Raw genomic sequence first — 26,088 nt, 5'->3', positions numbered from 1 at the left:
GATGGTGAAGGACACGGAAGCCTGGCGTGCTGCAGTTCATGGGATCGCCAAGAGTTGGACACAACTGAGCGACTGAACGACACCAACCAACCCACAGAAGAGCCTCTCTGAATCCTCCTTACAGGTGAAGAAACTTGGGCCCCGCAGGTGAGGGTTCAGCGCTGCACCTGCCTGTGTCCTTACAGGTAGCTCCTGTCCCTAATGAATTTGCAGAGGTGGCCTTCCAGCAAGACCATGAAAGAAACAGGGAGGGCTGAACTTGGGTAGTTTTCTGTTTCGCGATGACTATAGAGACATTTCAAAAAGCAGGTCGGATAAGAGGCAGGGTGGGATGCGGGGAGAGTGGGTACCCGACCCGCCTCTGGCTTCCCTCGCATCTCCTTCTCCCGGTGCTCAGCCTGGAAGTGCTCCCGAGCTCCTCCAGGCTAGGCGGGACGCGGAGGCCCGGTTTCGTTCGGGGAGAGGAAAGAGAAGGAAGGAGACACCGCCGGACGGCAGGGAGGTGTGTGTGGAGCAGGGGCCCCGGCGCGCCTCCCTCCCTGCACTCGCGAGTCAGCAGCGCCGCCGTGCGCCGGACCGAGGGCCCCAGCCCGTCCCGCCCCGGCGCCCAGGCCCGGCCCCGGCCCCGCCCGCGCCCGCGCCGCCGCGGCTCCGCGTCCGCGGCCACCCCGCCCGGAGCCGCCGCCATGGGCCGGACCCGGCCGGGCGAGCGCGGGCCTCCGGGCTCCGGCCCCGCCGCGCCGCCCGCGCCCCCGCCGCGCCGCGCCCGCGCCCTGGCGCTGCTGGGGGCCCTGCTCGCCGCCGCCGCGGCCGCCGCCGCCGCCCGGGCCTTCGCCCGCTACAGCGAGGCCCAGGCGGCCGCGAGGCAGGTCCGAGTCGGCGGGGAGGGCGCGGCGGCCGGCCGGGGACACTCGAGTGGGCCCGGGCGGCGGGGCTCACCGACGGGCAGGGCTCCGAGGGGCCGGGGGCGGTGGGGGACGGGGCGGGGATGGGAGGGCAGCCTGACCGGAGGGGGACGGGGCCGGAGGGCCGGGAGGGCGGCCAGGAAGGAAAAGGGGGGCTCCAGAAAGCGGGCGGGCTATGAAGGACTGATGCGGGGGTGAGCAGACTGGCCCCGAGCGAGGCCGGGGCTGGGACGGCTCCTAGGGGAGCGGGCGGATAGGCGCTAGAACAGTTCACCGCAGACAAAGCACTGAGAGAGGCTGGGACCCGAGCATCCGGGCGGGCGGGGCCGGGGGCGCTGGGACAGCGGGGAGGGGAGTCCAGGGAGGACGATGGGAGGACCAAGAGGGTGACTCTAGATGGATCCGGATACGAATCGGGCACTCGGAGAGTGGACAGTGGACGAAGGCTGGGAGTGTAACAGGGACCCAGAGGGATGGGAACGGGGGACCTGGGCTCTGGGGCGTGCAGAAGTGGCATTTGGACAGATGTTTGGGAGATGGATGGGCTGAAAGAACTCAGGAAGGTGGTGGCGAAAGCGGTTTGGGATACCAGTGGGTATCCGGTTGCTCAACCCAGCGCCTCCTCCCAAGCAGGATTCAGCACTGAAAACCCTGGGGACAGAAGGCCTCTTCCTCTTCTCCTCCCTGGACACTGACCGGGACATGTACATCAGCCCCGAGGAGTTCAAGCCCATCGCTGAGAAGCTGACAGGTACCAGGAGGGGCTGGGGACCCAGGAGGAGGGACCTGGGGCACCGCCCTCTGGTTCTTGCCCTGTGTCTGCTCTGAGCAGGAGGACTGCCTGGAGTAGGAGGAAGCTGCCCTGGGCTTCAGAGATACTTTCTAGTGGGTGGTTTGGGCAAGCTGCCTCACCATGAGTACATACAGACAAACACACACACACACAGACACACACACAGATACAGATACATACACAGACACACACACAGAGACACACAGACACACACACACACACACACACACACACGCCCAAGCCTGTTCTCCTCACAGGTGAATATTACAAGCTAACATTCTCGGACCGCTTTCCCAGGACCGGACTCACTTTAAGCACCTTCTGAGTTATCTCTTAGCAGTGCCTGTGAGATGGATGCTGACCTGATCCTAATGTGTATAGTTTGAGAGACTGGGGAGCAGGAAGCCTCTCCAGCCTGCCCAGGAGGGAAAGGAGGGTGCGAGGAGGGTGTAGGGCAAGGTTTAGGGAGCTTCTGTCTTCAGGTCCTGCGCTAGCTGATTTGAGGATTAGAGAAAACGTCTGCAAAGTGCCCAGTATGCAGTGGATAGTCAATGGCATGGTATGTGTGCTCTGTCGTGTCTGACTTTGCGACCCTGTGGACTGTAGCCTGGGGAAGGCGATAGCACCCCACTCCAGTACTCTTGCCTGGAAAATCCCATGGATGGAGGAGCCCGGTAGGCTGCAGTCCATGGGGTCACGAAGAGTCAGACACGACTGAGCGACTTCACTTTCACTTTTCACTTTCATGCATTGGAGACGGAAATGGCAACCCACTCCAGTGTTCTTGCCTGGAGAATCCCAGGGATGGGGGAGCCTGGTGGGCTGCCGTCTATGGGGTCACACAGAGTCGGACACGACTGAAGTGACTTAGCAGCATCAGCAGCAGACTGTAGCCTGCCAGGTTCCTCTGTCCATGGAATTTTCCAGGCAAGCATACTAGAGTGGGTTGCCGTTTCCTACTCCAAGGGATCTTCCCAGCCTGGGGATTGAACTCGAGTCTCCTTCATCTCCTGCATTGGCAGGCAGATTCTTTACCACTGCACCACCCAGGAAGCCTGGATAATCAATAGACAGGAGCTATTGCTATTACTACTAAATATTAAACCTTCCTGGGGAACTGTCAGATTCCTATCCTACTTTGTCACCTGTTTTTGCCTGGATGTAATTTTATTTAGGTTGTAAAGATGAGCTAAAGCATTCTAATGAATTATAAAATGTCTCTCCCACCGCTCCATCACCACCCTAACCTCTGTGTCCATATCTTGTGACGTTTCTTGAACTTCTGATCTTGGGCATCTACTTGTTACCCAGATCGCCTGGTATAAGTAGGTCAATAGATGGAAAAGACAGAGACGCCAGCTGCTCTCAGGCAAGTAAGCGCCCGAGGTCTGAGATGGGCTTTCTGTGTCTCAGGATGGGGTTGGGTAGGTCAGCTTAGTCCCGGCCCGGTGGCCTGCAGTCCCTGTCAGAGGAGAAGAGTCAGATGAAAAATGCTAATTGGTGGAGCAGACATGTCAGTGCCTCCCGGGGCAGTCAGGTTCTGTCATGAAAGCAGATGGGCAAGTACACAGGTCAGTCCCGGGCGGGTTTGCTTTGACTTCGTATTTTGCACGCACTTCTCCAAGCAGCCACACAGCCACATCCTTGTCCTTTTCTGCACCTAGAGAGCCAGAGTTCCCTCATAATGACATGTTGGCCAAGCTTGCTGAGCTTGGGGATGCTTTAGTTTTTTTACACAAATCTTTTTCTCCATCGGGGAAAATAATCTCTCCCTCCGTTACCACCTGAGCCACTGCGAGTACAAAACTGGACCAAGTTGTCAGATGAACAAAAAATAAAACCAAAAAGAAACACCAAATCTAAGTAGGAAATAGAGGCAAACAGTCCTCTCTAGGTGGTACAGTCATGTATGCCGAATTTTCTGCTTCGTAGCTTAACATTTTTACAAGTTGTCTATAGTGAGCAAAGTTTACGTATAAGTCAGGAAATATAACTTTTATTTAAAAACCAAAGAGCCACAAAATGCATGGCATTATTATTCAGAATTACCTGTGATGACAGTAATATGATTGGATAAGCAAGCTGACCAGTAACCCTACATATTCCTGTTGCTCCGTTCCTCTGAGGTTTCCAGATTGCTGTTTGGAAATTTTGTTGCCTTGACTTAGAAATGCAGAAGTAACTGGGATGCTTTAGAACAGGGGTTTCCATCAGAAGCCACTGGGGGTAGGGGGTGGGGGGCTAATCAAAAGCACATTTTCTCCAGGTTCTAGCCCCTGAAGACTGACCCAGTAGGTCTGACTCAGGGGGTTCTGGGCATCTGTAGTTTAAAAAGGCATCCTGGTGATTCCAGTGATTCCTGGGCAAGCACTCCTTTGAATGTACACATCCAGTCTGCCCGTCCATCAACAAATGCCAAGCAATGGTCTCTGCCCCCAAGAGAGCAGTCGTGGCGAGACCCACCCATGCTTCATTCCGTTATCTGCGTCATGGGGCCCCTCCCTGCTACTAGCCACCCCCCTAAGCCTTCATCCTGACTCCCTCCACCCTTGAAGGACTACAGACTTGGCAGGTCTCTGAGCAGGAAGAGATCCAATGAATCAAGTTCAGCTCCTGTCAGTCCAGCCCCTCCTTATACCCATGGGGAAACGGGCCACCCAGGAAATCAGGGAGAAGCCGGTCTCCTGACTTCAGGACCAGCGCTCTTTCTGTGACACCAAAGATTGCCTGATTCCACGTTGCCTGACCTCCCCGAGCAGCCCTTGCTTCTCCATGAGGCCCCCAAGACCGGACATGCATAGTAGCATGGGTTCCATCTCTCATGTAGGAAACCCAGAAGGGCTGAGGGATTTGCCCCAAATGGTCCAGGAAATAGAGCTGACCTCACCCCAGAGATGGGCTGAGGGAAGGGGACCAGCCAGCCTGGCCTGGCTGTGTGTCCTTGGGAAGTGACTTCAACCCTCTGAGCCTCCAGTTTCTCATTTGTAACATGGACTTAATAATATTGCTCACAGGACTACTGTGAAGCCAAAATGTGATATATACAAGAGAGATTGTATATGCGGGATATACTATGTTGTATACATTATACGTACACTTTGTATATCAAATTGCTGCTGCTGCTGCTGAGTCACTTCGGTCGTGTCCGACTCTGTGCAACCCCATAGATGGCAGCCCACCAGGCTCCCCCATCCCTGGGATTCTCCAGGCAAGAACACTGGAGTGGGTTGCCACTTCCTTCTCCAATGCATGAAAGTGAAAAGTGAAAGTGAAGCCGCTCAGTCGTGTCCAACTCTTAGCGACCCCATGGACTGCAGCCCACCAGGCTCCTCCATCCATGGGATTTTCCAAGCAAGAGTACTGGAGTGGGGTGCCATTGCCTTCTCCGGTATATCATATTGGGTTGGCCCAAAAGTTCGTTCAAGTTTTCCTGTAAGATGTAATAAGTGTTAGTCGCTCAGTGATGCCCGACTCTTTGCGACCCCATGGACTGCAGCTCTCCAGGCTCCTCTGTCCATGAGATGTTCCAGGCAAGGATACTGGAGTCGGTTGCCATTTCCTTCTCCAGGGGATCTTCCCAACCCAGGGATTGAACCCGGGTCTCCTGCACTGCAGGCAGATTCTTTACCAACTGAGCTAAAAGGGAAGCCTTGTAAGATGTTATGGGAGAATCAAATAACTTTTGGGCTAGCCCAATACATATACAATTTATTTGTATATGTTTGATAAACGATGTAATCTATATTGTTACTTTGGTGATTGTTACCTGTTACAACCTCCCACCCCATCCCTCCCAAGCATGGCTTCCTTAATCACTGGCCCATGCGGACATCCTAGGAAGTAAGGCCCTGCCGTCTAAGGGAGGACCCCTCTCTGGTGGCCTGTGTCTCATAGGGTCTACTCCTACGGCCAACTACGAGGAGGAGGAGCTGCCCCCTGACCCCAGCGAGGAGACTCTCACCATAGAAGCCCGATTCCAGCCTCTGCTCCCAGAGTCCATGACCAAGAGCAAAGATGGGTTCCTAGGGGTAAGTTGGGGCAGGAGGGGCAGGGGACCTCCCAGAGACAGGACCAGAGATGGGGGACCATCTGTGTGCACTCGCCTCCTGAGAGTGGTCTGTGCTCTGCTCGTCTTTCCTCCCTTCCTGCCTTCCTTTATCCAGTGCCCTCTGTGCACCCAGCATGCCAGGCCCTGTGCCCACCGTCCAGGCCCCCGGTCTGGTAGGGGAGCTAGGAGGGATGAGCATGAACCTGTGACCCAGATGGCTCCCTAGAGGGAATGACTTCTGACAGCAACTGCAGGGGAGGAGGGCTCAGGCCGGTGTCCACAGGGTAGGGAGGATCTGGCTGGAGGAAATAGCTGGTATACTAGAGACCATGCTGATGCAGCCACCTTGCTTATGATCATTACTTTCTACAGGTCAGTCTTCCACTCCAAGGCTGCGATTTCCTCAGGGCAAGGCCTGTGACACACATCTGTGCATCCCCAGGCCCCTAGCACAGTACTTGGCCCCTGACAGGTGCTCTCTTGAGCTCCGATGAACTGGATCTGAAGTTTAGGCCCTGGTAGGGGCTCTGGGGTGGGGAATGACCCTGACAAGTGCCATCCTAACCAGCCCCACCTGAACCCAAGGCCCTGTGGACAAGGTCTCAAGCCTTCCCAGGATCTGGCATCCCCAGGCCCTGCCGCCTTTCCTGCTCGCGCCCCTGCCCTCTCCTCTCAGCTGTCCACGGCTCCAGGTGTCCAGCCTTCCCTCCACCTGTGAGCCAGCTCACATGCTGGTCCCTCGACCAAGAACACCTTTTCTCTTTGTCTGGCCCACACCTGCTCAGCCTTTGTGTCTCAGCTGAACCATCACTTCAGCACAGACAAAGGCCTGAAGGCAGGAGATGCCTGGCAGGACCCCAAGGGCAGAGAGAGGGGGTGACTGGACCCCAGGTAGGGGCATCCCCATCAGTGGGACTGGAAGAGAAGTTGCCTGATGGCCCAGGGCTCAGTTGCCTGACTTTGGCCTTCATTCTGCAGCAGCCAAATACCATAGTGTGTTTTGAAATAGGAGACATCCCTCATCAGATCTAGGCTTTCCAGGCTGGCAGCTGGGGAGAAATGGAAGAGAAGAAGACCAGTTCCCAGGAGGGACGGGAAGACAGGAAGGGGGAAGGGGAGGCCTTGGTGATGGAAAAGAAGGACCGCCCGAGGGATGCTGGGAGGACAGAAAGGCAGCGCAGGGCTCCTAAAGGAAGGGGGTGGGAGGGGTGGTTGGGGTATCTCAGGCTTCTGGCTGGTGGCCAGGTGCGTGGGGGACCCATCTCCTGATGGGGGCTGGAGGAGGGGTGCGGGTCTGGTAGGGAGGGTGTGGGGTCAGTCTGGACTGCTGGAGTTGAGGTCCTTGAGGACGTCCAGGGGAGAGTCCAGCACGGTCTGGGTGGAGAAGGTCCGCCATTGACGGGCTGGAGTGCTGTCTAAGCGGATGAGTCCCTCCCACAGAGTGGGGAGAATAGGTGCAGGGGCCCACCTGCACTGACAGGGGAGGTGGGGTCTAGAAGACCCCAGCCCTGCCTCCCTAGCTCAGGCCCCACCTTGCAGGCTGCTCCCCAAGAGCTCCGCAGCCTGTGAGCAGGACCAGCAGGCAGACAGGCTCCGCCTGGCCCCACTCAGCCAGCCCTGCTTTGAGAACCTGCCTGTGAGCTGCTTTGAGAACTCTCCTCCATCATCTCAGCTTGTGCCTAAGCCAGCAGACCATAAGCCCGGTGCCCCTGCCGCACCCTGGGCTTCCTTACCCTCTCTGCCTGCCCTGTTTTCTGCTCCCTAAGCCCCACCTCTCAAGTCTCCTTGAGCCCAGGGCCCCTCACCAGGGAGGTGGAGGAGGGGACTTGTTACTGTCAAAGGTGGGACAGCTCTCTGGCGGCTGGGATCCCTGAGCGGGGCCAGGCAATCACTGCCGTGGCAGCTGCTTTTGGTGACCGATAAGGGCAGGGAAGAGCCACTGAAGGTGGGGCTCTGACCAGGGGACCTGCATGGTCCATGGCCGCCTCCTGCTCTAGGCCTGCATAGTCTGACCTGCCTCCTCTCCTGCCCGTCACTTATCCGACAGCACTGGGGTGGATTACTGATGAGGAAACGGTTCAGGGAGGCCTTGTGCCCGGGGTGCCCAGCCAGCATGGCCCAGACTACACCTGAAGTAGCGGTGCCCTTCCTCCCCCTCCTCTGTGGTCTCATCCTGCCCCTGACCCTAGAGATTTCACCCAAAGGTGGCTGCTGCTCCCCCAACAGACTCCTGAATTCTTGTCACCCAGGACGTTAGCTGCAGGGAGGAGACTTGGAGAGGGAGCTTAGAGAGCAGAAAGCAGGGCAGGTGGAGGGGTGAGGAAGCCCGGGGTGGGATGGGGGCACCTGGGGTTGGTCTGCTGGCTTATGCACAAGAGAAGTGGGACCTGGGCTTGGAAGGCAGGAAGAGGCGGTCAGGGCCTACACACAGAGCCCCCCCAGAGCCCCCCATTCCAGTCCTAGGTGACCCTGCTGCTGCCTCGATTCCCCTGTCCTCGCAAGAGGTGTCTGGCCTGGGCTGGACCCGAGGGGCCGCAGGGGCACCGCTTCCCAGGCTAGGGGCTGGGGGAGGCGAAGTGAGCCTCAGCTCTGGCAGGACGGTACCCGCCAGACTCACCCCGTCCTGACCAGAGCAGGAGCCTCCCAGAGCCTCTGTTTCTGGGTTTGGGGGTTGGCTCAGGGCTCGAGGAGACCTCCAGGCGGCCTGGGAGGTTCTCAGTGCCCCAGCGCACTGACGGTCTCCCTGCCCCAGGTCTCCCGCCTGGCCCTGTCTGGCCTCCGCAACTGGACCACGGCAGCCTCGCCGAGTGCCATGTTTGCTGCCCGCCACTTCCGGCCCTTCCTCCCGCCCCAGGGCCACGTGGAGCTAGGCGAGCCCTGGTGGATCATCCCCAGTGAGCTGAGTGTCTTCACTGGCTACCTGTCCAACAACCGCTTCTACCCACCACCACCCAAGGGCAAGGAGGTGAGGGCAGCCCCGTGGCCCCATGCCCCAGCCCCGCACCTGGACCCCAAGGCCGCCGGCCTGCCCCTCGTCCTGCACTCCTGCCTCCGTCTGACCCCACCCCTGGTCCAGGGCCGACACTCACCCAGGGGAGCCGGGTCCCCGCAAGCCAACCCCGGGACCCACTGCCTTCCCCGCAGGTCATCATCCACCGGCTCCTGAGCATGTTCCACCCACGGCCCTTCGTGAAGACCCGTTTTGCCCCTCAGGGGGCCGTGGCCTGCCTGACTGCCATCAGCGACTTCTATTACACCGTGATGTTCCGGTGAGGGGTCCTGGAAGCCCCATCCCTGTTTTCACCTGGGCCTGGGACTCCAGGGCAGCACGGAAGGGTACAGCCCCGGGAGCCAGGGCCAGACCCCGCCACCCCATCACCACCACTTACTGCCCTGCGGGCCTGGCCAAGCAGCTTTGCTCTCTGAGCCTCACATTCCTCCTCATGCACCAGGGAAGGGGTGACTTCCTCCAGGAGGAAGGGAGAAGTGCTGAGTGTGCTTTAGCATGGGGCTGATGGCCGTCACTGTCATCCACATGGAAGGGGGTGCGTAAGAGCTGTGACACCAGGTCACACAGCCCCTGGAGAGGCTGTGAGAGCTCAGAGGAGGGTCAGCTAGGCTTCCAGGGAAGGCGCGGGGAAACTGGGCCCTGAAGGTAGGGCAGCGCCTTGAGGGCCTCCCCTCTCCCTGCCCCACACACTCCTCCGCCCCCTGCCCAGCCCTCTGCCCCACCCAGAGTCTGGCCATCCCTGCGTGGGTTCCAGGCTTTGGGGCAGAAGGGGGTGGGCAGGCAAGCTCTGCTCCGCCAGGGGACCCACTCCCAGCCAGGTCTTTTCCCTCCAGCATCCATGCCGAGTTCCAGCTCAGCGAGCCCCCCGACTTCCCCTTCTGGTTCTCCCCCGGCCAGTTCACCGGCCACGTCGTCCTCTCCAAAGATGCCACCCATGTCCGTGACTTCCGGCTCTTCGTGCCCAACCACAGGTGAGAGCCTCCATCCCACCCTAGCATCCTGCTCACGTGTGCCCCCGCCAGCTCCCAGAGTTCAGCCCCCCTCAGTCTCTCCCCAGAGCCCTTCCTCTTGGGAGGCACCTGGAGCTGACCTCGGAGGAGGCAGTATGAGGTGGTTGGGGGCAGGGAGGTGGTCATTCCGTCATCCCAGGCAGCACCTGGGACATGCTTTTGGGATGATGGAGTGACCAGCCAGCTCTGTGCTGGAACCCAAGCCAGCAGCCCGCAGCCCCTCCCTGAAGCTGGAGCCCCCCACCCCTGCTCATTCTGCTGACAAACCCGTGACCACACCTTGCCCTGGCACCCTAGGGAAAGGCTGGCAGGTGGGCAGGGACCTGACTGGTGGGGGTGCAGGAAGCCTTCCCAAAGGAAGGGACATCTGTGCAGCGACCTGGGGGCTGAGGAGGGTTTAGCCAGGCAGAGGGAACAGCACACGCAGAGACCTAAGGGGCAGGCCCTCCTTGCCTGCAGTTGCTACCCTAGACCCTGGGTGGGGACTGGGGGTGGCTTCTGGAAGGGCTCAGTGCCAGCCACCTGCCTGCCTGCCTGCTCCACCTGCCTGCCTGCCTGCTCCACCTGCTTCACCTGCTCAGGGTCAGCCTCTTGTTGGGGGGATGCAGAGAGCCTTTCCAGCTTTATCCCAGATGGCAAGCTCAGGGGGACCTGAGTGACTCTGTACCAGGACGGTACCCGGGCTGGGAGCCGAATGGCCCAGAGCTGTCTCAGCTGTAACACCAGTGGCTGTGGGCAAGACCCTGGGCCCCTCCAGGCCTCAGTTTCCTCATCTTTTAGATGGGCGGCTGGGTCCTAGACAGGAGTGCGAGGGTCGCCGGGACAGCCTGGGAAGAGAACTCAGGACCAGGAGCGACTTGCCATCCTCATTCAGGGTTACCGAGGGCAACGAGGGGCCCATGGGAAAATGATGAGGAAAGACCGGCCCTCCTCTCCCTTGCTCAGCAAGCAAGTCCCTGTGCTGCGGGGGCTCAGCCCAGGGCACGTCTGCCCCCAGCCCAGGGGTGGAGGTGGGGTCCTGGATTGGATGAAACAAGGAGCAGAAGGGGGCGGTGGAGTGCCTGCTTCACCGGCCCAAGGTGGTTGGTAGCCTGTCCTGGGGCGCCCTCATGTGGTGGATCTGCAGGTTGCACATGATCAGGCCAGACTTCCCACTGGAGACAGTGGAGGAGGCCTGCAGCGAGAGGACAGTACCCGTTTTTCACTCCTGCCCAACTTGAGGTGCTGGGGGAGGCACTGATGACCGCTGCCTCTAAGAGTCATGGGTTGGGGGCAGTGCCTGAGCCGTGGATGTAGAAGCCCTTTGTACACTACAGTCCTGGGTTGGTGGAGGGTGGTGTGGTCCTAGTGCCTTTAGAAGAGGCAGCCTGGAAAGAAAAGGTCCCAGGCTCTGCCGTCAGCATCCCAGTGGCTCTGAGACCTTGGGTTCACCCTGCTGAGTCTCAGCGTCCTCATCTATAAAATGGGGCCAGCGTCAGGCTTTCGGTGAGATCAAGTCTGACATCTGATGGGCTTTGATGATGGCGTTGTGCCCTGGGCGCCCTCTCCCGTCTCCAGGTCTCTGAACGTGGACATGGAGTGGCTGTACGGGGCCAGTGAGAGCAGCAACATGGAGGTGGACATCGGCTACATACCCCAGGTGAGCGCACAGGTGGTCCCTTCACGTGGTTAGTCGTAGTCGCGTCCGACTCTTTGCGACCCCATAGACTGTAGCCCGGTGGCTCCTCTGTCTATGGGATTTCCCAGGCAAGAATACTGGAGTGGGTTGCCATTCCTCTTCCAGGAGATCTTCCAGACCCAGGAATCGAACCTGGGTCTCCTGCATCTCCTGAGTTGGCAGGGGGGTTCTTTACCACTGAGCCACCCAGGAAGCCTCAGGTTGGAAGGTGGGGCTTGGAGGCAGAACCCTGCCACAGGGTCTCTCAGCCTGGCTGCACGGATACCCAGCTGGCTAGGAGCCTCAGGACAGGGAGTGACAGAGCTCCTGGCAGGCAAAGCAGGATCCTGAGAGGACACGTATTCCTGCACGCGGAGTCCAGCAGCTGCCTTGGGCCCCAGCCGGCTTCCCACGGTGGAGCCCTGGCTGGACAGTGGGCTCTGTACACAGCCTTGACTGGACTCTGCCCTTCCCTGGGCCTGTCTCCCCGCCTCTACAATGAATGGCATGTCTCTGAGGGTCTCTCGGGGCCCCTGGAGGACTCTTGCCCCTCACTGAGACATCCCTCACTGACCCCTGGCCCAGATGGAGCTGGAGGCGCTGGGCCCCTCGGTGCCCTCCGTGATCCTGGACGAGGATGGCAACCTGATCGACAGCCGCCTGCCCTCAGGGGAGCCCCTCCAGTTTGTATTTGAGGAGATCCAGTGGCAGCAGGAGCTGAGCTGGGAGGAGGCAGCCCGGCGCCTGGAGGTGGCCATGTACCCCTTCAAGAAGGTGAGGCGGGACAGTGGGCACAGGCAGGGGCGGGCTTCCTGGGGCTGGGAGGAGAGCTGAGGAGCGGCAGGTGGGCCCTGGGCACCGAGTGCCAGGCAGGGCTTGTGGCTCAGGCTGCCTCCCTGTGGGGCTCAGCCTGGGCCGGGGAGCCACCCCTTTGTCTTTCAGAACTTGGCGGAGCCATGCTCTGGCTCAGCATCTCACACACACAACAAACGTCCATGCATATGTACACATATCCATACATGTGCATACGTGCACATACACGTATATCCACTACAAACACACACACACCTACATGCACATCACACTCAGCCCCTGCAGTGGGGCCCTGCCGCACACAAGAGCTTCTCTCTGTCCCCACTTGGCCCCAGGTCACCTACCTGCCGTTCACCGAGGCCTTTGACCAAGCCAAGGCCAAGAACAAGCTGGTGCACTCAATCCTGCTGTGGGGGGCCCTGGACGACCAGTCCTGCTGAGGTGAGGAGACCCCGCCAGTCTGCGGGTAGAGGGGGCGGCGTCACTCCTTGTGGGCGCAGGGGGCTCTGAGACCACGGGACTCTGCTCTCAGAGCCCGAGGTTGCTTGAGGACCGCATGGGGCAGGGAGGTGCGTTGAGGGCTCTGGGGTGCTGTGCTGAGCTCCGAGGAAGCTGCTGGACTCTGGAGAAGGAGTCCAGCTCTGCCATCTTCAGCCAGGAGGCTTTGGCCAAGTGATTTTCCTTCCCAGACCTCAGTTTTCTCAGCAATAAGAGGACAACATACTTTACCTCCCACCGTTGTGAAAACAGATGTGAAAGTGTCCGTGCTCTGGAAAGTGTTGCACACAAGTCAGAGAAAAATAGTGCCAAAGCCTGGACACTTTTCACTTAATCAGAAAAATACTCCAAAGACTCCCTGGTGCAGAATTCTCTGGGTGCCTGACGGGGGTTACAAAGAGGAGCAAACAGTGCCCCAGCCCTTGTCCAGCCAATCGACAAACATCCCGGATACCTCCTGTGCCTAGCCCTAGGCTAGGTGCTGGGCATCCTGCATCGAGGAAGTCAGAAGCGGTCCCTGGGCTCAGGGAGCACGCAGTGTGTGCAGAAGGCAGACACCACAAGTGTGGCAAGTTTACACAAGGCAAGGTCCAGAGTGGCCCAAGAGTGTGTAACTGGGGGTCAGGGAAGGCTTACTTGAAAGAGTGACACAAGCTGAGACTCTGAAGGATGAGTAAGGGTTTGTCGAGTGACAGGAGGAAGTGTTTTAGATAAATAGAAGGATAGTCTGTGCAAAGGCCCTGGGGCAGTATTTAGTGGATTTAAGAAGCTGTCTGCAAGCCCCTGGGCCAGGTGGGGCCCAACACCAAGTCTCAGCCCAGGATTCCAGTATGTTACTGATGTTAATTACAGCTACCAGGAATTCAGTACCTCTTCTGTGGCGCTGTTTGAATCACTGTCATCTCACCTGGGTGCACAGAGTGTTCTGTAGTCCCTGAGGTTTCCTTCTGATTGAGATCCCAGTGAGACATGTGGGGTCCTGACCTTGCTTATACCTGAACAGGTTCGGGGCGGACTCTCCGGGAGACCGTCCTGGAAAGTTCGCCCATCCTCGCCCTCCTCAATGAGAGCTTCATCAGCACCTGGTCCCTGGTGAAGGAGCTGGAGGACCTGCAGGTGAGCAGCAGGTGGGTGGGAAGAGCCCCATGGGAGCCCCTGGGACAGTGGAGCCCAGGCAGCAGGAACATACCCAACTGTCCCTGCAGAACAACCAGGAGAACCCATCCCACCAGAAGCTGGCCGGCCTGCACCTGGAGAAGTACAGCTTCCCCGTGGAGATGATGATCTGCTTGCCCAATGGCACTGTGGTAGGTCCCCGCCACCCGGCCTCGGCCGCAGGCAGAAGCAGCAGCGAGCCAGGGCTGTGGCTTACAGACCTCATCATCCTGGTCTGGCTCTGCCACCTCCTGGCTGGTCTCTTAGCCAGTCCGAGCCTCAGTTATCCCCTGATGTCCCCTCGGCCTGCCTGCAGGTGTCGGACCTTCCCTCAGAATGGGGACCTCAGCAGCACTCTGGGGCACAGTGGGCAGCAGAGTAGACAGGAATGTGACCCAGAAGGGAAGTCTCACCTCAGACCATTGCAGCCAGCCCTGGTGTGGCAGGGATGAGGGGTGGCAGGTGGCAGGCCTGGTGGCAGCAGAAAGGATCTGACACCACCCAGGCAGAGGCAAGACCCCCGCTCTCCCTAAGGGCCCCTGACACAGCACTCACTCACGTCCTTGAGCAGGATTCTCACAGAAGCTTTGCGAGACCGATGATCACAAATGCTGATTTTTACAAACTGAGGCTCAGAAAGGTTCAGAGACATGGCAAAAGCCGCACAAGAAAGAAGCATAGCTGGCTCTGAAAACAGGCGCCCACCTGTGAGCCTCAGCATCGCTTGCTCTTCTGAGCAAAGCGGCTCCTTCTCCTTTCAGTCCTGGGGGATGGGCAGGGTGGGAGGTCGGCAGGTGGGGAGCAGCAGAGGAGCAGGAGCTGGGTTGGCCCTGAGCATCAGTCCCTCAGTCGTGACCAACTCTGTGACCCCACGGACCGTAGCCCACCAGTCTCTTCTGTCCATGGGATCTTCCAGGCAAGGAGTGGGTTTCCACTCCGTTCTCCAGGGGATCTTCCTGACCCAGGGATCAGACCAGGATCTTCTGCATTGTAGGCAGATTCTTTACCAGCTGAGCCACCAGGGAAGCTTCTGTCTCAGGCTCAGGGAAGGGAAGGCCTCGGGGAATCAGCCAGCTCACACTGGTCCATGGACGACCCCCTCAGTGGACCCAGCCTAGCAGAGCCCCGGGTGGTGGAGCTGGGCAGACAGGACTTCGCCTGGGTGGTGGGTCGCCTGCACTCTCCCGTTCGTTTACTGGGTACCTGCCCTTAAGGCGCTCACTAGCTGGAGTGGGAAGCTGATGGGGACACAGGCCTGGGCATGCAAGTATTTTGACAGAAGTGAATGTGGATTTCAGGGGTTGTAGGATCAGAGACGAGAGGGTCAAAGGGCACAGAGGCGGGGTTGGGGGGCGGGGTGATATTGAAAGGCCTTAGGTTTTGCCTGGTGGGCGAGGTGCGGAGCCCTGGAGGCTGAGAGCCCTGTGAGCGGAGGAGGAGGGGAAGAGTTGCAGCAGTGCTCACGGCTGCCCAGCCTGCCCGTCATCAGCCCAGACGAGGAAAGTCGAGGCTGCAGGGGGCACTGGGCCCCCCACCCCGCTCTCCTCACCCAGCTCTTCCCCCAGGTCCACCACATCAACGCCAACTACTTCTTGGACATCACGTCCATGAAGCCCGAGGACATTGAGAACCACGTCTTCAGCTTCTCGTCCACCTTTGAAGACCCGTCCACAGCCACCTACATGCAGTTCCTGAAGGAGGGCCTCCGGCGCGGCCTGCCCCTCCTCCAGCCCTAGTGAGCCTGCCGGCCGGTGAGACCCCAGCTGGACAGGGAGCTGGATTGGCCTCTCCTCCCGGGAGCTCCAGAGCAGCCTTCCCATGTGTCACACACCAAGCCTTTCGCTCCACCTCTCAGGCTGCCCGTGGGGACCGGGGTCAGCTAATGGCGGCCATCCAAGGTTTGCCTCGGAGGTGGGTGGACAGGGCGTCCTTGGCTGACCTTGAGCGCTGGCTGCCACCACAGTCTTTAACTACATTCCTGGCTCTGGTAGCTGCTTGAGACCCCAAAAGAGATGGCCTGGGGTCATCTCCTTGGACCTACCCCACTCAGGCAAATAGTCCCGGCCCTTGCAGGGCAAACAATAGGGAAGAATGGGTGCTAAAAAGACAGGCCCCCCCCCTCCTTACCTTCACCCCTTCCAAAAGAGACATCCAGAAGCCTTGGCCTGCGGTGGGGGGTGCCAAGGAAGCACTCCTGTTTGTCTGGAGCCTTCTTCCAGGCCAGAGGCCTGCCTGGCTGCCCTCCTGTGCCTGGGGTCCCCTGCCCAGGTGACGTCAGCCTTCCGGAAGCTCTGGGCAGAACCCTCCTTCAGAAGGGGAAGTCATACTGTACCCTGCTGCTCTCCAGACCACTCAATCCAATCTTACGACAGGACCCCAGAACCTGTTTCAGGACTTCCTGGAGGCCTGCTCTCTGGGAGGTTTACTGTGAAGGAAGCTTCTGCCCTTGACAAGGAGTCCACTGAGGCCAAGGGCCTCAGCTTCCCCTACGGCCTACCCCAGCACAGGTCACAGCGAGACTCATGGAGCCACTGTCTCCGTAACAGCCCCCACCCGCCTCCCACCCCAGACCTCAGCTCCACAGAAACGTCTTCCAGAGAACTCAGCCTCCCCCAGAGCAGGCGCTGTCCCAGCTGTCAGGCCACCCAGACCAGGTTATCTACCGCTGGGCGGCCACCAGCTCTCCTTGGCCGCTGAGTCCATATCCCAAGCCACTGACCATGGCCAGTCTTTTTTTTATACATGCAGAAAGCATTTTTATGTGAACTTTCTCACAGTTTATATGTATTTTTGATAGCTCCGGCACTGAGGAGAAAGAAGGGGACGATGGTGTCCCCCCAGCAGCTGCCCCATGATGGCTGGATCTGAAAGCTTAGGTGGATCCAGCTTGATGTCTTTGCAGTTGCTCCTGTGGGAAGAAACATCCCCCTTCTCTTCCTTCTTCTTGACCAACTTTTTAAAAATAGTCCCCAGAGGATCCGTATACCCCCAACTGTATCCTTATCTTCCACTTGGGCCCATGAGGAGCCCTGGGGCTTTCACGAAGACCCCTCCCCACCCCTACGTATGCCCCTCCCCAGCCCCACTGGGGTTGGGGTGGGGGGGCTCCCTCTTCAGCCTGAAAGGGGAAGGAAGGCAAACATCTCCTCAGATGCACTCCCCGGCCTCCCACCTGAGTCCCCCTGCCCGCCACTAGAGTTTCCACACTGAGCCTTCTTCACAGTCTTGTTCTCAATGTTGCATTGCGTATCACGATAATAGCTAGTTACTGAGTCTTCACAGTCTTGTTCTCAATGTTGCATTGCGTATCACGATAATAGCTAGTTACTGAGCGCTTTCTCCGTCTAAGGCACTGTGTCAAGATGACATGTGTTTTCTCATTTATTCCTCACAACAAAGGACGCAAGGCGGATAGCCGTCATTCTCGTCTTGTAGATGAAGGAACTGAGTCTCAGGAAAGCGAAGTGACTTGCGCAAGGTGACTCAGTGGTGGGCTTGACATTCAGCCTGTGTCTTGATGTTGGCAGTGTTTTGTCTCGTCCCTCCCACCTCTCTCCCCTGCCTGTTTTCACCAAGGCGAAAAAGAAAGCCTTTCAAACCAATATGTCAGGTTCCCCTGTCTTCTCTAGAGCAAATGAGGTGCGAGCCAGCAAGCTCGGCCAGGTTCTTTGTGTCCCTCCTGGGAGGCAGCGCTTTCATGCCGCTTACAGGGAGGGGGCGGCGCTAAGCCTGTCTCAGTGCTTCCAGGCATGGGTGGCAGTAACCAGTCCCACTAGCCACCTGGTGTCTGCAGACATTCAGCCCTCCCACCCAGCAGGCTCCTCCCCTCATGCTGGGCTAAGAAGGCCAACGCCATGATGAGGGATCCTTGTCCCATGGAAGGTGATGCTTGCACTTCCTGCATCCTCCCCTGCTGCCTCTGCCTGATCCCCTACTAGGTTCAAAGGCTCGTGGTGGGGGAGGCCCCCAGCTACCCTCTTGTCATCGCTCCTCCACTTCCCTCCTCTGTCCCCCGTGTGCCCTACAATAAAATTGAAGAGATTAGGGTGGTTCTAAGTGCCTTTCCTTTGACCCGATGTTGTTCTCTTCTGTTCTCCATCTCACTCCTCTGCTGGAGAATTGATAACTTTTGAATTGAGAGGCCCTTGGACCACAAGGAGATCAAACCATTCAATCCTAAAGGAAACCAACCCTGAATATACATTGGAAGGACTGATACTGAAGGTGAAGCTTCAATACTTTGGCCACCTGATGCAAAGAATGGACTCATGGGAAGAGACCCTGATGCTGGGAAAGATTGAAGGCAAAAAGAGAAGGGGGCAGCAGAGGGTGAGATAGCATCACTGACTCCATGGACATGAATCACTAGAAAGACAGAGGAGGCTGGTGTGCTATAGTCTGTGGGGTTGCAAGGAGCCAAATTAGTGACTGAACCACCTGTGCGGGAGCTGGCAGATGGACGAGGGAGCGTGGCTGGGATCCCTTTGGGGACTAGTTTATTTGTCACCAGAAGGCTTGAGTAACTTGCTTAAAATAAATTTGTGATAGACCTAGAGAACTTACTATTTTTAGAATCTGGTGTTCTGTGTTGAGAAAGATTCTGAAGTTAAATCCATCATCTTAGAACCTGAGATAAACATTAGGTAATTTTTTTTTTTTTTTTGAGGGTGTGAACTTAAGGAAAAACCTGTAAAAGAAGGATTGAACAAGTTAGTTCAGCCGCTCAGTCGTGTCCGTCTCTTTGAGACCCCATGAACTACAGCACCCCAGGCCTCCCTGTCCATCACAAACTCCTGGGGTCCACCCAAACCCATGTCCATTGAGTCGGTGATGCCATCCAACCATCTCATCCTCTGCTGTCCCCTTCTCCTCCTGCCCTCAATCTTTCCCAGCATCAGGGTCTTTTCAAATGAGTCAGCCCTTCACATCAGGTGGCCAAAGTATTGGAGTTTCAGCTTCAGCATCAGTCCTACCAAAGAACACCCAGGACTGATCTCCTTTAGGATGAATTGGTTGGATCTCCTTGCAGTCCAAGGGACTCTCAAGAGTCTTCTCCAACACCATGGTTCAAAAGCATCAATTCTTCGGCGCTCAGCATTCTTCACAGTCCAACTCTCACATCCATACATGACTACTGGAAAAACCATAGCCTTGACTAGACAGACCTTTGTTGACAAAGTAATGTCTCTCCTTTTTAATATGCTGTTTAGGTTGGTTATAACTTTCCTTCCAAGGAGTAAGCATCTTTTAATTTCATGGCTATTGAAGAAGAAAGGGGGAAAGAAAGAACCTTGAGCAGGAATAGAATCTGAAAGCCAAACCTTGGCCAGATCACAGGAGAAAGGCTCTAGAGCCTAAACCATACCACCAAATTGAACTGGCCTCTTGTACCTTGTATCAGTCGCTCCTAGGCTTAGAGGTAGAGTAACTTATTAGGTTAGGGCTTCCATTCTGAGAATGGGGCAGCTGTGAGCAGCCAGCACAGCTGCTGGGGGATAGAGTCATGTGCTGGGTAAAAGTGATCTTCAGGAAAAAGAGAGACTGCACTACCACATCCAAGGAAAGGCAGCTAGAATGGATTTGCAAGATCTGCCATTGCCCAGGATGGGAAAGTGATGATTAAAGCAACAATTTCTCATCCTGGAAAGAGGGCTGGACCTGGAAGTCAAATTTCATCATTTGCAGTATGGTGGGAATCAGGGTGGACACCGTCTCTGACTAGGACCAGCTACATAGTTTGCAGGGTCCAGTGCAAAATGAAAATGCAGGGCCTTTGTTGAAAAAAAATTTTAATTTCAAGAGAGCAACAATAGGGCATTAAAGTAAGGAGTTTGTTTGACCAGAAGGCCTGTATGACAGCACAGATTCTCCCCACCATGAAGCCCATCTGTCCCTGGCAGCTAGGACTTTCAAGCTTTGAGACCAAAGAACAGCAGCCTGGGAGCCAGGCACAGTCACCCTGAAGTCAGAGGAGGGCATGTGACCCAGGCCTGGATGCCATGGTGACCAAGTCATGTGACCAAGACTGGGGCGGGGGGCGTTGAGCACAATAAGGGAGTGGGTGAGTGAGCCTGGAAGGAATGTGGGTCTCTCTTGCAATGCCTCTGGTGTCTTGCTTCTCAGTCTACCCATCTGATCAACCAACTCACAATATACCGTGGTGGGTATGAGTGTGTGATACACAACAGCTAAAATAGAAGAAAGCTACAAAGCACTGGAGGGCAAGAGTCAAGAGGAGAAAGAGGCTCATTTCTTGGTGCAGAGAAGACTGTAGAGGGTCTTGGCTGGGAAGCATAAACTGAAGGAACCAGAGGGAGGTGGGAGAGGGGTTCACGATGGGGGACACATGTACACCCATGGCTGATTCATGTGAATGTATGGCAAAAACCAATACAATATTGTAACTAGCCTCCAATTAAATAAATTAATTTGCAAAAAATAAACTGAAGGAACCAGAGTGAGATGAGGTGGGGCAAGCACTAAGCCTGGAGCCTCGAACGCCGGCGCGAAGCTTCGGAAGTTTATAGTCGAGGTGGGGACAGCAGACACCGATCAATTTGGAGGCCGAATAGCAACACAGATCCCTTCCAAAGGTTGGATAGGGACTAAGCGTGGAGAGCAGGAAAGGGCCGGCTGACCTCAGGGGTTTCCGGGTGCCACCAACTTTTCCCCCAGGGGGGCGTGGCCTATGGCAGGCGTTTACCCTCTACCGCCCCGCCTCGGCCGCAGGATCCTCTCTCGCCCCACCCCCAGCAGAGCCCGCTTCCGGAAGACGCGCGCGGCCGCGGCTCGGCGCGCAGCTGCAAGGGATCGCTTCCGGGGGGTGGGTCAGCGGAAGTGAGGGCGAGTGAGGCTGGGCGGCCCGCTGTGGTAGGAGGGGCCGTGAGGTGAGTGAATCCGGAGCTGCAGTCTGAGGTGAGACTAGGTCCGAGTGCCGCCCCGGAGCGGGAATGCGAGCGGGAGCGCGGCCCTCCGGCCCGGCGTGTCGCGCGGCCGAGTGCCGGGCGCCGTGCGCTGCCCGCGGCTGCTGGGCCCGCGCCGGTTCTCGCGGGAACTCGTGTTGTCCGCCACACTCGGCTGAGGGGAAACTGAGTCCCCGGGGGGCAGTTGCGCGCCCGAGTCACCCAGCCGCACCAGAGGCTTCTCGTTTCTGCCGCCTCCTCGCTTCCTCCGGGACCCGGCGCCGGGCCTTTGAGTTCATGGGTGCTCCACCACCCCCGAGCCGAGGCGAGAACTTGGCCGACCTTGACCTCGTCGGGTCGGGCTGTTGAGGGGGGAAGGGAGGCGTGTCCTGGACGAAGCTCCCCGCGGCTGCTCCCCCTCCCCCGGCACAGAACGGCGCTGAGCGCGGCGGCCTCGGCGGGGACCGGGATGATGGGGCCAGGCCCCGCTCGGGAGGCGCTGGGGGACCGTGTGTAAAAACACCAGGACAGCAGACCCGGAAAGGGCAGTGCGGGCTCGGAGGCGGTGGGAACCAGGCGCGCGGCCAGCGAGCCGTGGGGAGTCTTCTAGGCAGACACTTGTTCAGGGTTCAAGGCTAAGTCGGCGTTCTTGTTGGTTCGTTTCTTGACAAATGCTCGAGTGCCTGCCGGGTACGGAGCGGGCTTAGGGCTGTACCTGGAAGTCCCGCCCTTCGGACAAACTGCACAAGCTACACCGTTATCTAGTTACTGCTGCTCCGGAGGAAACGCGGGACGCCCGTCCGGGAAGGGCAGGCAATGCTTCAGCTGAGCTCCAGGAGTAATTGAGGATGAGCTTGGGGAAGAGGCTGGTAGGCTGGTAGGGTTTCAAGCAGAGGGAATAGAGTAAACAAGGCCATTGAGGGGCTGCAAGGCCAATGTGGGTGGAGGGCAGGGGAAGGCGGGTGTGGCGGTGAAGCGTGCAGGGACCAGAGTGGAGAGGCCTTGTCGGCTGGGAGAGAAAGACAGGGAGGGCCTGCTGGCCATGCTGAAGAGTCTTGGTGTTATCTTCTTGGCTCTAGCAAGCATGAGGGGTTGAAGCTTGGCAGAGATCTATTGCCAATGTGTTCTAAAAAGAGGCCTCTGGCTGCCACGTGAGGATTAGGCCCAGCCGAGTTTGGAGATAAGTTTGGAGAGGTAGTGGCTGCAGCGACTAAAGTGAGAAACACAGGGAAGCACTGTTGTGTGGGGCTTGTGGCAGGCACTGACAGCACAGAGCCTGGCACACCGAAGGACTTTTGTAAAAAGTCTTGAACTTTGCTGAGAAGATGGAACCCAGGTTGGAGGCAGGAGGATCTGGACCAGACTCCGGTGCTTTCTACCGCCGTGGCCACTAAGTGACCTTAAAGCCGTCCCTTCCTCTTTTCTAGCTTCCTTTCCTCATGTGTCGCGGAGTAATACCTCCTCTCCTAGAGGTGAAGAGAGACCGTCCAAGGGAGGTTTCTGGAAAGAGCTGGTTAGTCCAGCCCACCCCTCTTCAGAGGCTGCCCTTGGCTCTGCACTGACTCCTTACCTAGAACATTCCCAGCCCTCGAGACCTGACCATTACCTGACATGCACCCCACCTCCCCTACCTTTATGGCCTTACCATACTCTGCTCTTTATACATCTCTTCACCTTTTCCTGCTGCTGCTGCTGCTAAGTCACTTCAGTCGTGTCCAACTCTGTGCGACCCCATAGACGGCAGCTCACCAGGCTCCCCCATCCCTGGGATTCTCCAGGCAAGAACACTGGAGTGGGTTGCCATTTCCTTCTCCAGTGCATGAAAGTGAAAAGTGAAAGTGAAGTCGCTCAGTCGTGTCCGACCCTCAGCGACCCCATGGACTCCAGCCTACCAGGCTCCTCCGTCCATGGGATTGTCCAGGCAAGAGTACTGGAGTGGGGTGCCATTGCCTTCTCTGCTTCTTTTCCTAAACCTGTGTTATTGTTGCTGTTTTCTTTCCCTTCTTAGCCCCTCTGAACTCACTATGGGGCCTTGGGGCCAGGGAGCTGAACTCACCTGGCCAGCTGCATGATGTGCCTTTCTTAGACAGTGATATTCAGCCTCTGGTAGAATTAGGTATTCGAGTCCTGTCTCTCTTCTAGATGGTGAGTTCCTTGAGAGCATGGCTGTGTCTTACTCTTTCCATAGCCCCTACAGTGCCCAGCATAGGTCCTGGCACAGAGCGAGTATTAAGTGTTTGATGAACAAGGGACTGAATGAGTTCATTGACTGCAGCTGCTCACCATGCAAGGGCAGCTATGAGGAATCCGCCCATCTGTGTCTTGTTTCAACAGTTCATTAAGTACTTTAAAATCTTATTTCACTGATTGACCCTCTCGATATCCCTGAGTGGCAGCTCTTACAGCTCTTACAGGTCTTCTTACAGACAGAGAAACTGCATTCTGAAAGATTAAGTAACTTGCCTAAGGCTATTAAGCCAGTTGAAGGCTGAGCCAGGATAAAAAGTTTTGGCTCTTCCCCAGTAGCCCGGTAGAGTGACTTTGGCCAAACTGGCTTCTTTCTCCTGTTGTCTGTTTTACATCTGCCCGGTGTAGTGGTCCAGCAGTGCTAGGCTGGGTGGCACATGCTGGACTTTTTTTTTATATCTTATCCTCAGGAATGAATGTTGGACTTGGATGGCACCTACACTCTGCTTTTCCCATGAGCTTTTTTATCTACCAAAGGATTCTATTTACATTGAAGTTTGTTTTTAGTCTTACCGACTTAAAAAATTTTTTTAATTGAAGTATAGTTCATTTATAACATCATGTTTATTTTGGGTATACAGCACAGTGATTCAATTATACATATATATTCTTTAGAAGTTTTGCCTCAGGAAACCTAAGGACTCAGGAAGGCTCCCAGCATGGTGCATCTGAAATAGAACCTCTAAGGGTCTGGATTTATAGAAGCCATGGTTGGGTGAGCACAGCCTCTTTGGCTGGTTTTCTTCCCCTGTGAAACGTCAGAGAAGCCTCATTGTTAGTCATGGGCTTCTCTGGTGGCTCAGATGGTAAAGAATCTGCTTGCAATGTGGGAGACCTAGGTTTGAACCCTGGATTGGGAAGATCCTTGGAGAAGGGAATGGCTACCCACTCCGGTATTCTTGCCTGGAGAATCCCATGGACAGAGGAGCCTGGTGGGCTACAGTCCATGGGGTCGCAAAGAGTTGAACACGACTGAGCGATTAACACTGTAGGGCCTGGTTTTGTGGGGCTTGTGTGGTAGCCACTGAGTCTCCTGTGGGGATTGTTTCACAGGAAGAGAAGTCTGGTGTTCCTTAAGATGGCCTGATATGAAGGCATCACACTCCCTGCCTCCTCAAGCCTCTAGCGCTGCCCGGTGGCTGCCTTGTCCTTCAAGTGCAGGAGCCAGTTGAAACGTCAGGAATGGAAGCCAATGTGGTAAGGGGCATTCCCAAGGCAAGGGTGTAATGGGGAAGATTAAGCACTAGACCTGCTAAAAGTTCTATAGGAAGTTCTGAGATCCTCAAGTTAACTCTTCCCCCACCCAGGCTTGGAATTGAAGGGTCCTGCCTTCCATCCCCTCCTTCCAGGCAGAACCAACTGATACTGGGGCAGTTAGGGGGTCAGTGTGTCTCTGTCACTCTGTGTAGTGGGAAGGGAGGGCCGCTAATTCCTCACCCTTTTCTCTGGATCCTCCCAGCATTTACTGTGCCTCAGCAACAGCAGGTGTCCTCTTATGTATCTGGCCAAGGTGAAGGTTGCTGCTAAAGGGAAGGTAGGGGAGAGGATGGGGACAGCAGTTGGATTTTTTTCTGAGGTTGTGGCTGTCTCTCTGTGCTTTAGACCATCCCAATCTGGCAAAATAAGCCGCATGGCGCTGCTCGAAGTGTAGTGAGACGAATTGGGACCAACTTGCCCCTGAAGCCATGTCCCCGGGCATCCTTTGAGGTAAGTGAGCTGGAAAATAGTGGCCCAGAGCGTATGGGAGAGTGGTGCTGCTTCTGTGGCCCAGACTCGGCGTTGCAAGACAGGTTGCTTTCCTGATCGTCTTCATTTTTCAAAAAATATTTAACTGCTTTTAATGTGTGCTGGTCACTGTGGCTTCCTGATTGCACACAAACCTGTGACCACAAGTCAAGCTCCCAATCTGCTCATAAATTAATCATATTGCATCCTTGATGCCTCTGCTAAGCAACTCAAATTTCATCAGGCTCCAGCAATCCAGTGTATCAGAGTAGGCCAAAGGCCCCTGCTGAACTGGATCTCTAGACTAGCCATGTCTGTGCTCTAAGGTGTGTGCCTGCAACCCTGGCAGGTCCCCTCACAGAACACTGAGTGCTGTGTGTGATTTTGAGATGAACTCTGCTTTTCTTTTAATATGGTGTTGTCACTCAGGGCTTCCCTGGTGGCTCAGACAGTAAAGAATCTAATCTACCTGCACCGTGAGGGACCCAAGTTTGATCCCTGGGTCAGGAAGATCCCTGGAGAAGGAAATGGCACCCAGTATTCTTGCATGGGAAATCCCATGGACAGAGGAGCCTGGTGGGCTACAGTCCATGGGGTCGCAAAAAGTCGGACACAGCTGAGCGACTAACAATTAAATTGCTTTTCTTCACTAGCCTAAGGCTTGCCCTGCTTAGCTACCTATTTACAGTATTTCCCTTATGTCTTTATTCCTCATCCTCTCTTTTCTAGCCAAGTTTAGCCATTCCTTTACTGGGCTATTTCAGTCTCACCTCTGTGCCCAAAGGGCCTTTAGCATTCAGTATAGCACAGACTTGTCTGACCCAGGTGAGTAAGACTCCCTTGTGCAGTGGAAAGCTAAGTAGCATTTGTTAGTCCTAGTTGCCTCCCTGTAAGAACTAATGATTAAGCATCAGCTCCAAGTTAGATGCTTAAGGTCTGTGCCTTTGGGGAGCTGGAACACAAAAGAACTACTTCAGCTTTCTGCCTACACAAAGGAGACAGAAATATGTGCCTGAAAATGAAGGAGCTGAGTTTGTATATCAGATGCTGAGCTGCAAACTGTGTAGGAGCTTATCTGGAGTCTGAATTGGAATGGGTTTGGGGTTTGGTGCAGGGTGTTGTCTCTTGACCCAGTTATTGCCTAGGGCTGAATGTGGCCCTGGCTGCCTCAAGCCTCAGGAACACAGGGAAGGACAGCTTGGAAGCATGAATCAGTTATGGTTGCCCCCACATTTGACTATAGCCTCTCTAGTCCTTTGGCTGGATGCTCCTGGGCAGATAATCAAGGGCACAGGCTCCCACAGAGCAGAAGTAGTATTAGTAAT

General features: G+C 56.5%; 2 protein-coding genes across 6 annotated transcripts in view; both read left to right on the top strand.

Annotated features, from left to right (window-relative positions):
• The first annotated feature begins 671 nt into the window (after positions 1 to 671).
• On the top strand, positions 672 to 17,933 carry SELENON (selenoprotein N). Its single transcript, XM_070776150.1, has 12 exons — positions 672 to 869; positions 1,539 to 1,656; positions 5,593 to 5,726; positions 8,499 to 8,711; positions 8,891 to 9,015; positions 9,590 to 9,727; positions 11,324 to 11,405; positions 12,009 to 12,197; positions 12,572 to 12,677; positions 13,738 to 13,850; positions 13,940 to 14,041; positions 15,455 to 17,933. Exons 1-12 carry the CDS (start codon positions 687 to 689, stop codon positions 15,623 to 15,625), a joined length of 1,674 nt encoding a protein of 557 aa, XP_070632251.1. The 5' UTR covers positions 672 to 686; the 3' UTR covers positions 15,626 to 17,933.
• Positions 17,934 to 20,675: 2,742 nt separating this feature from the next.
• MTFR1L (mitochondrial fission regulator 1 like) overlaps positions 20,676 to 26,088 on the top strand; it is a 29,733-nt gene continuing 24,320 nt past the window's right edge. For 2 of the 5 annotated variants that reach the window (XR_011562962.1, XM_019980951.2), the window contains exons 1-3: positions 20,689 to 20,804; positions 24,092 to 24,235; positions 24,641 to 24,745. Coding sequence is in view for 4 of the 5 variants with exons in the window: in XM_019980951.2 (XP_019836510.1) it covers positions 24,221 to 24,235; positions 24,641 to 24,745 (120 nt within the window). In the remaining variant the exon portion in view is untranslated. Of the gene's footprint in view, positions 20,805 to 20,924; positions 21,661 to 21,704; positions 22,305 to 24,091; positions 24,236 to 24,640; positions 24,746 to 26,088 lie in introns of those variants that run through there. The other 3 variants (XM_070776231.1, XM_019980959.2, XM_019980969.2) reach the window with 3 other exon arrangements.

This window comes from Bos indicus, chromosome 2, assembly GCF_029378745.1.
Source record: "Bos indicus isolate NIAB-ARS_2022 breed Sahiwal x Tharparkar chromosome 2, NIAB-ARS_B.indTharparkar_mat_pri_1.0, whole genome shotgun sequence".
NCBI lineage: Eukaryota > Metazoa > Chordata > Mammalia > Artiodactyla > Bovidae > Bos > Bos indicus.
Note: the sequence above shows the minus strand (reverse complement) of the source record. Positions and strands in the feature narration are given on the sequence as shown.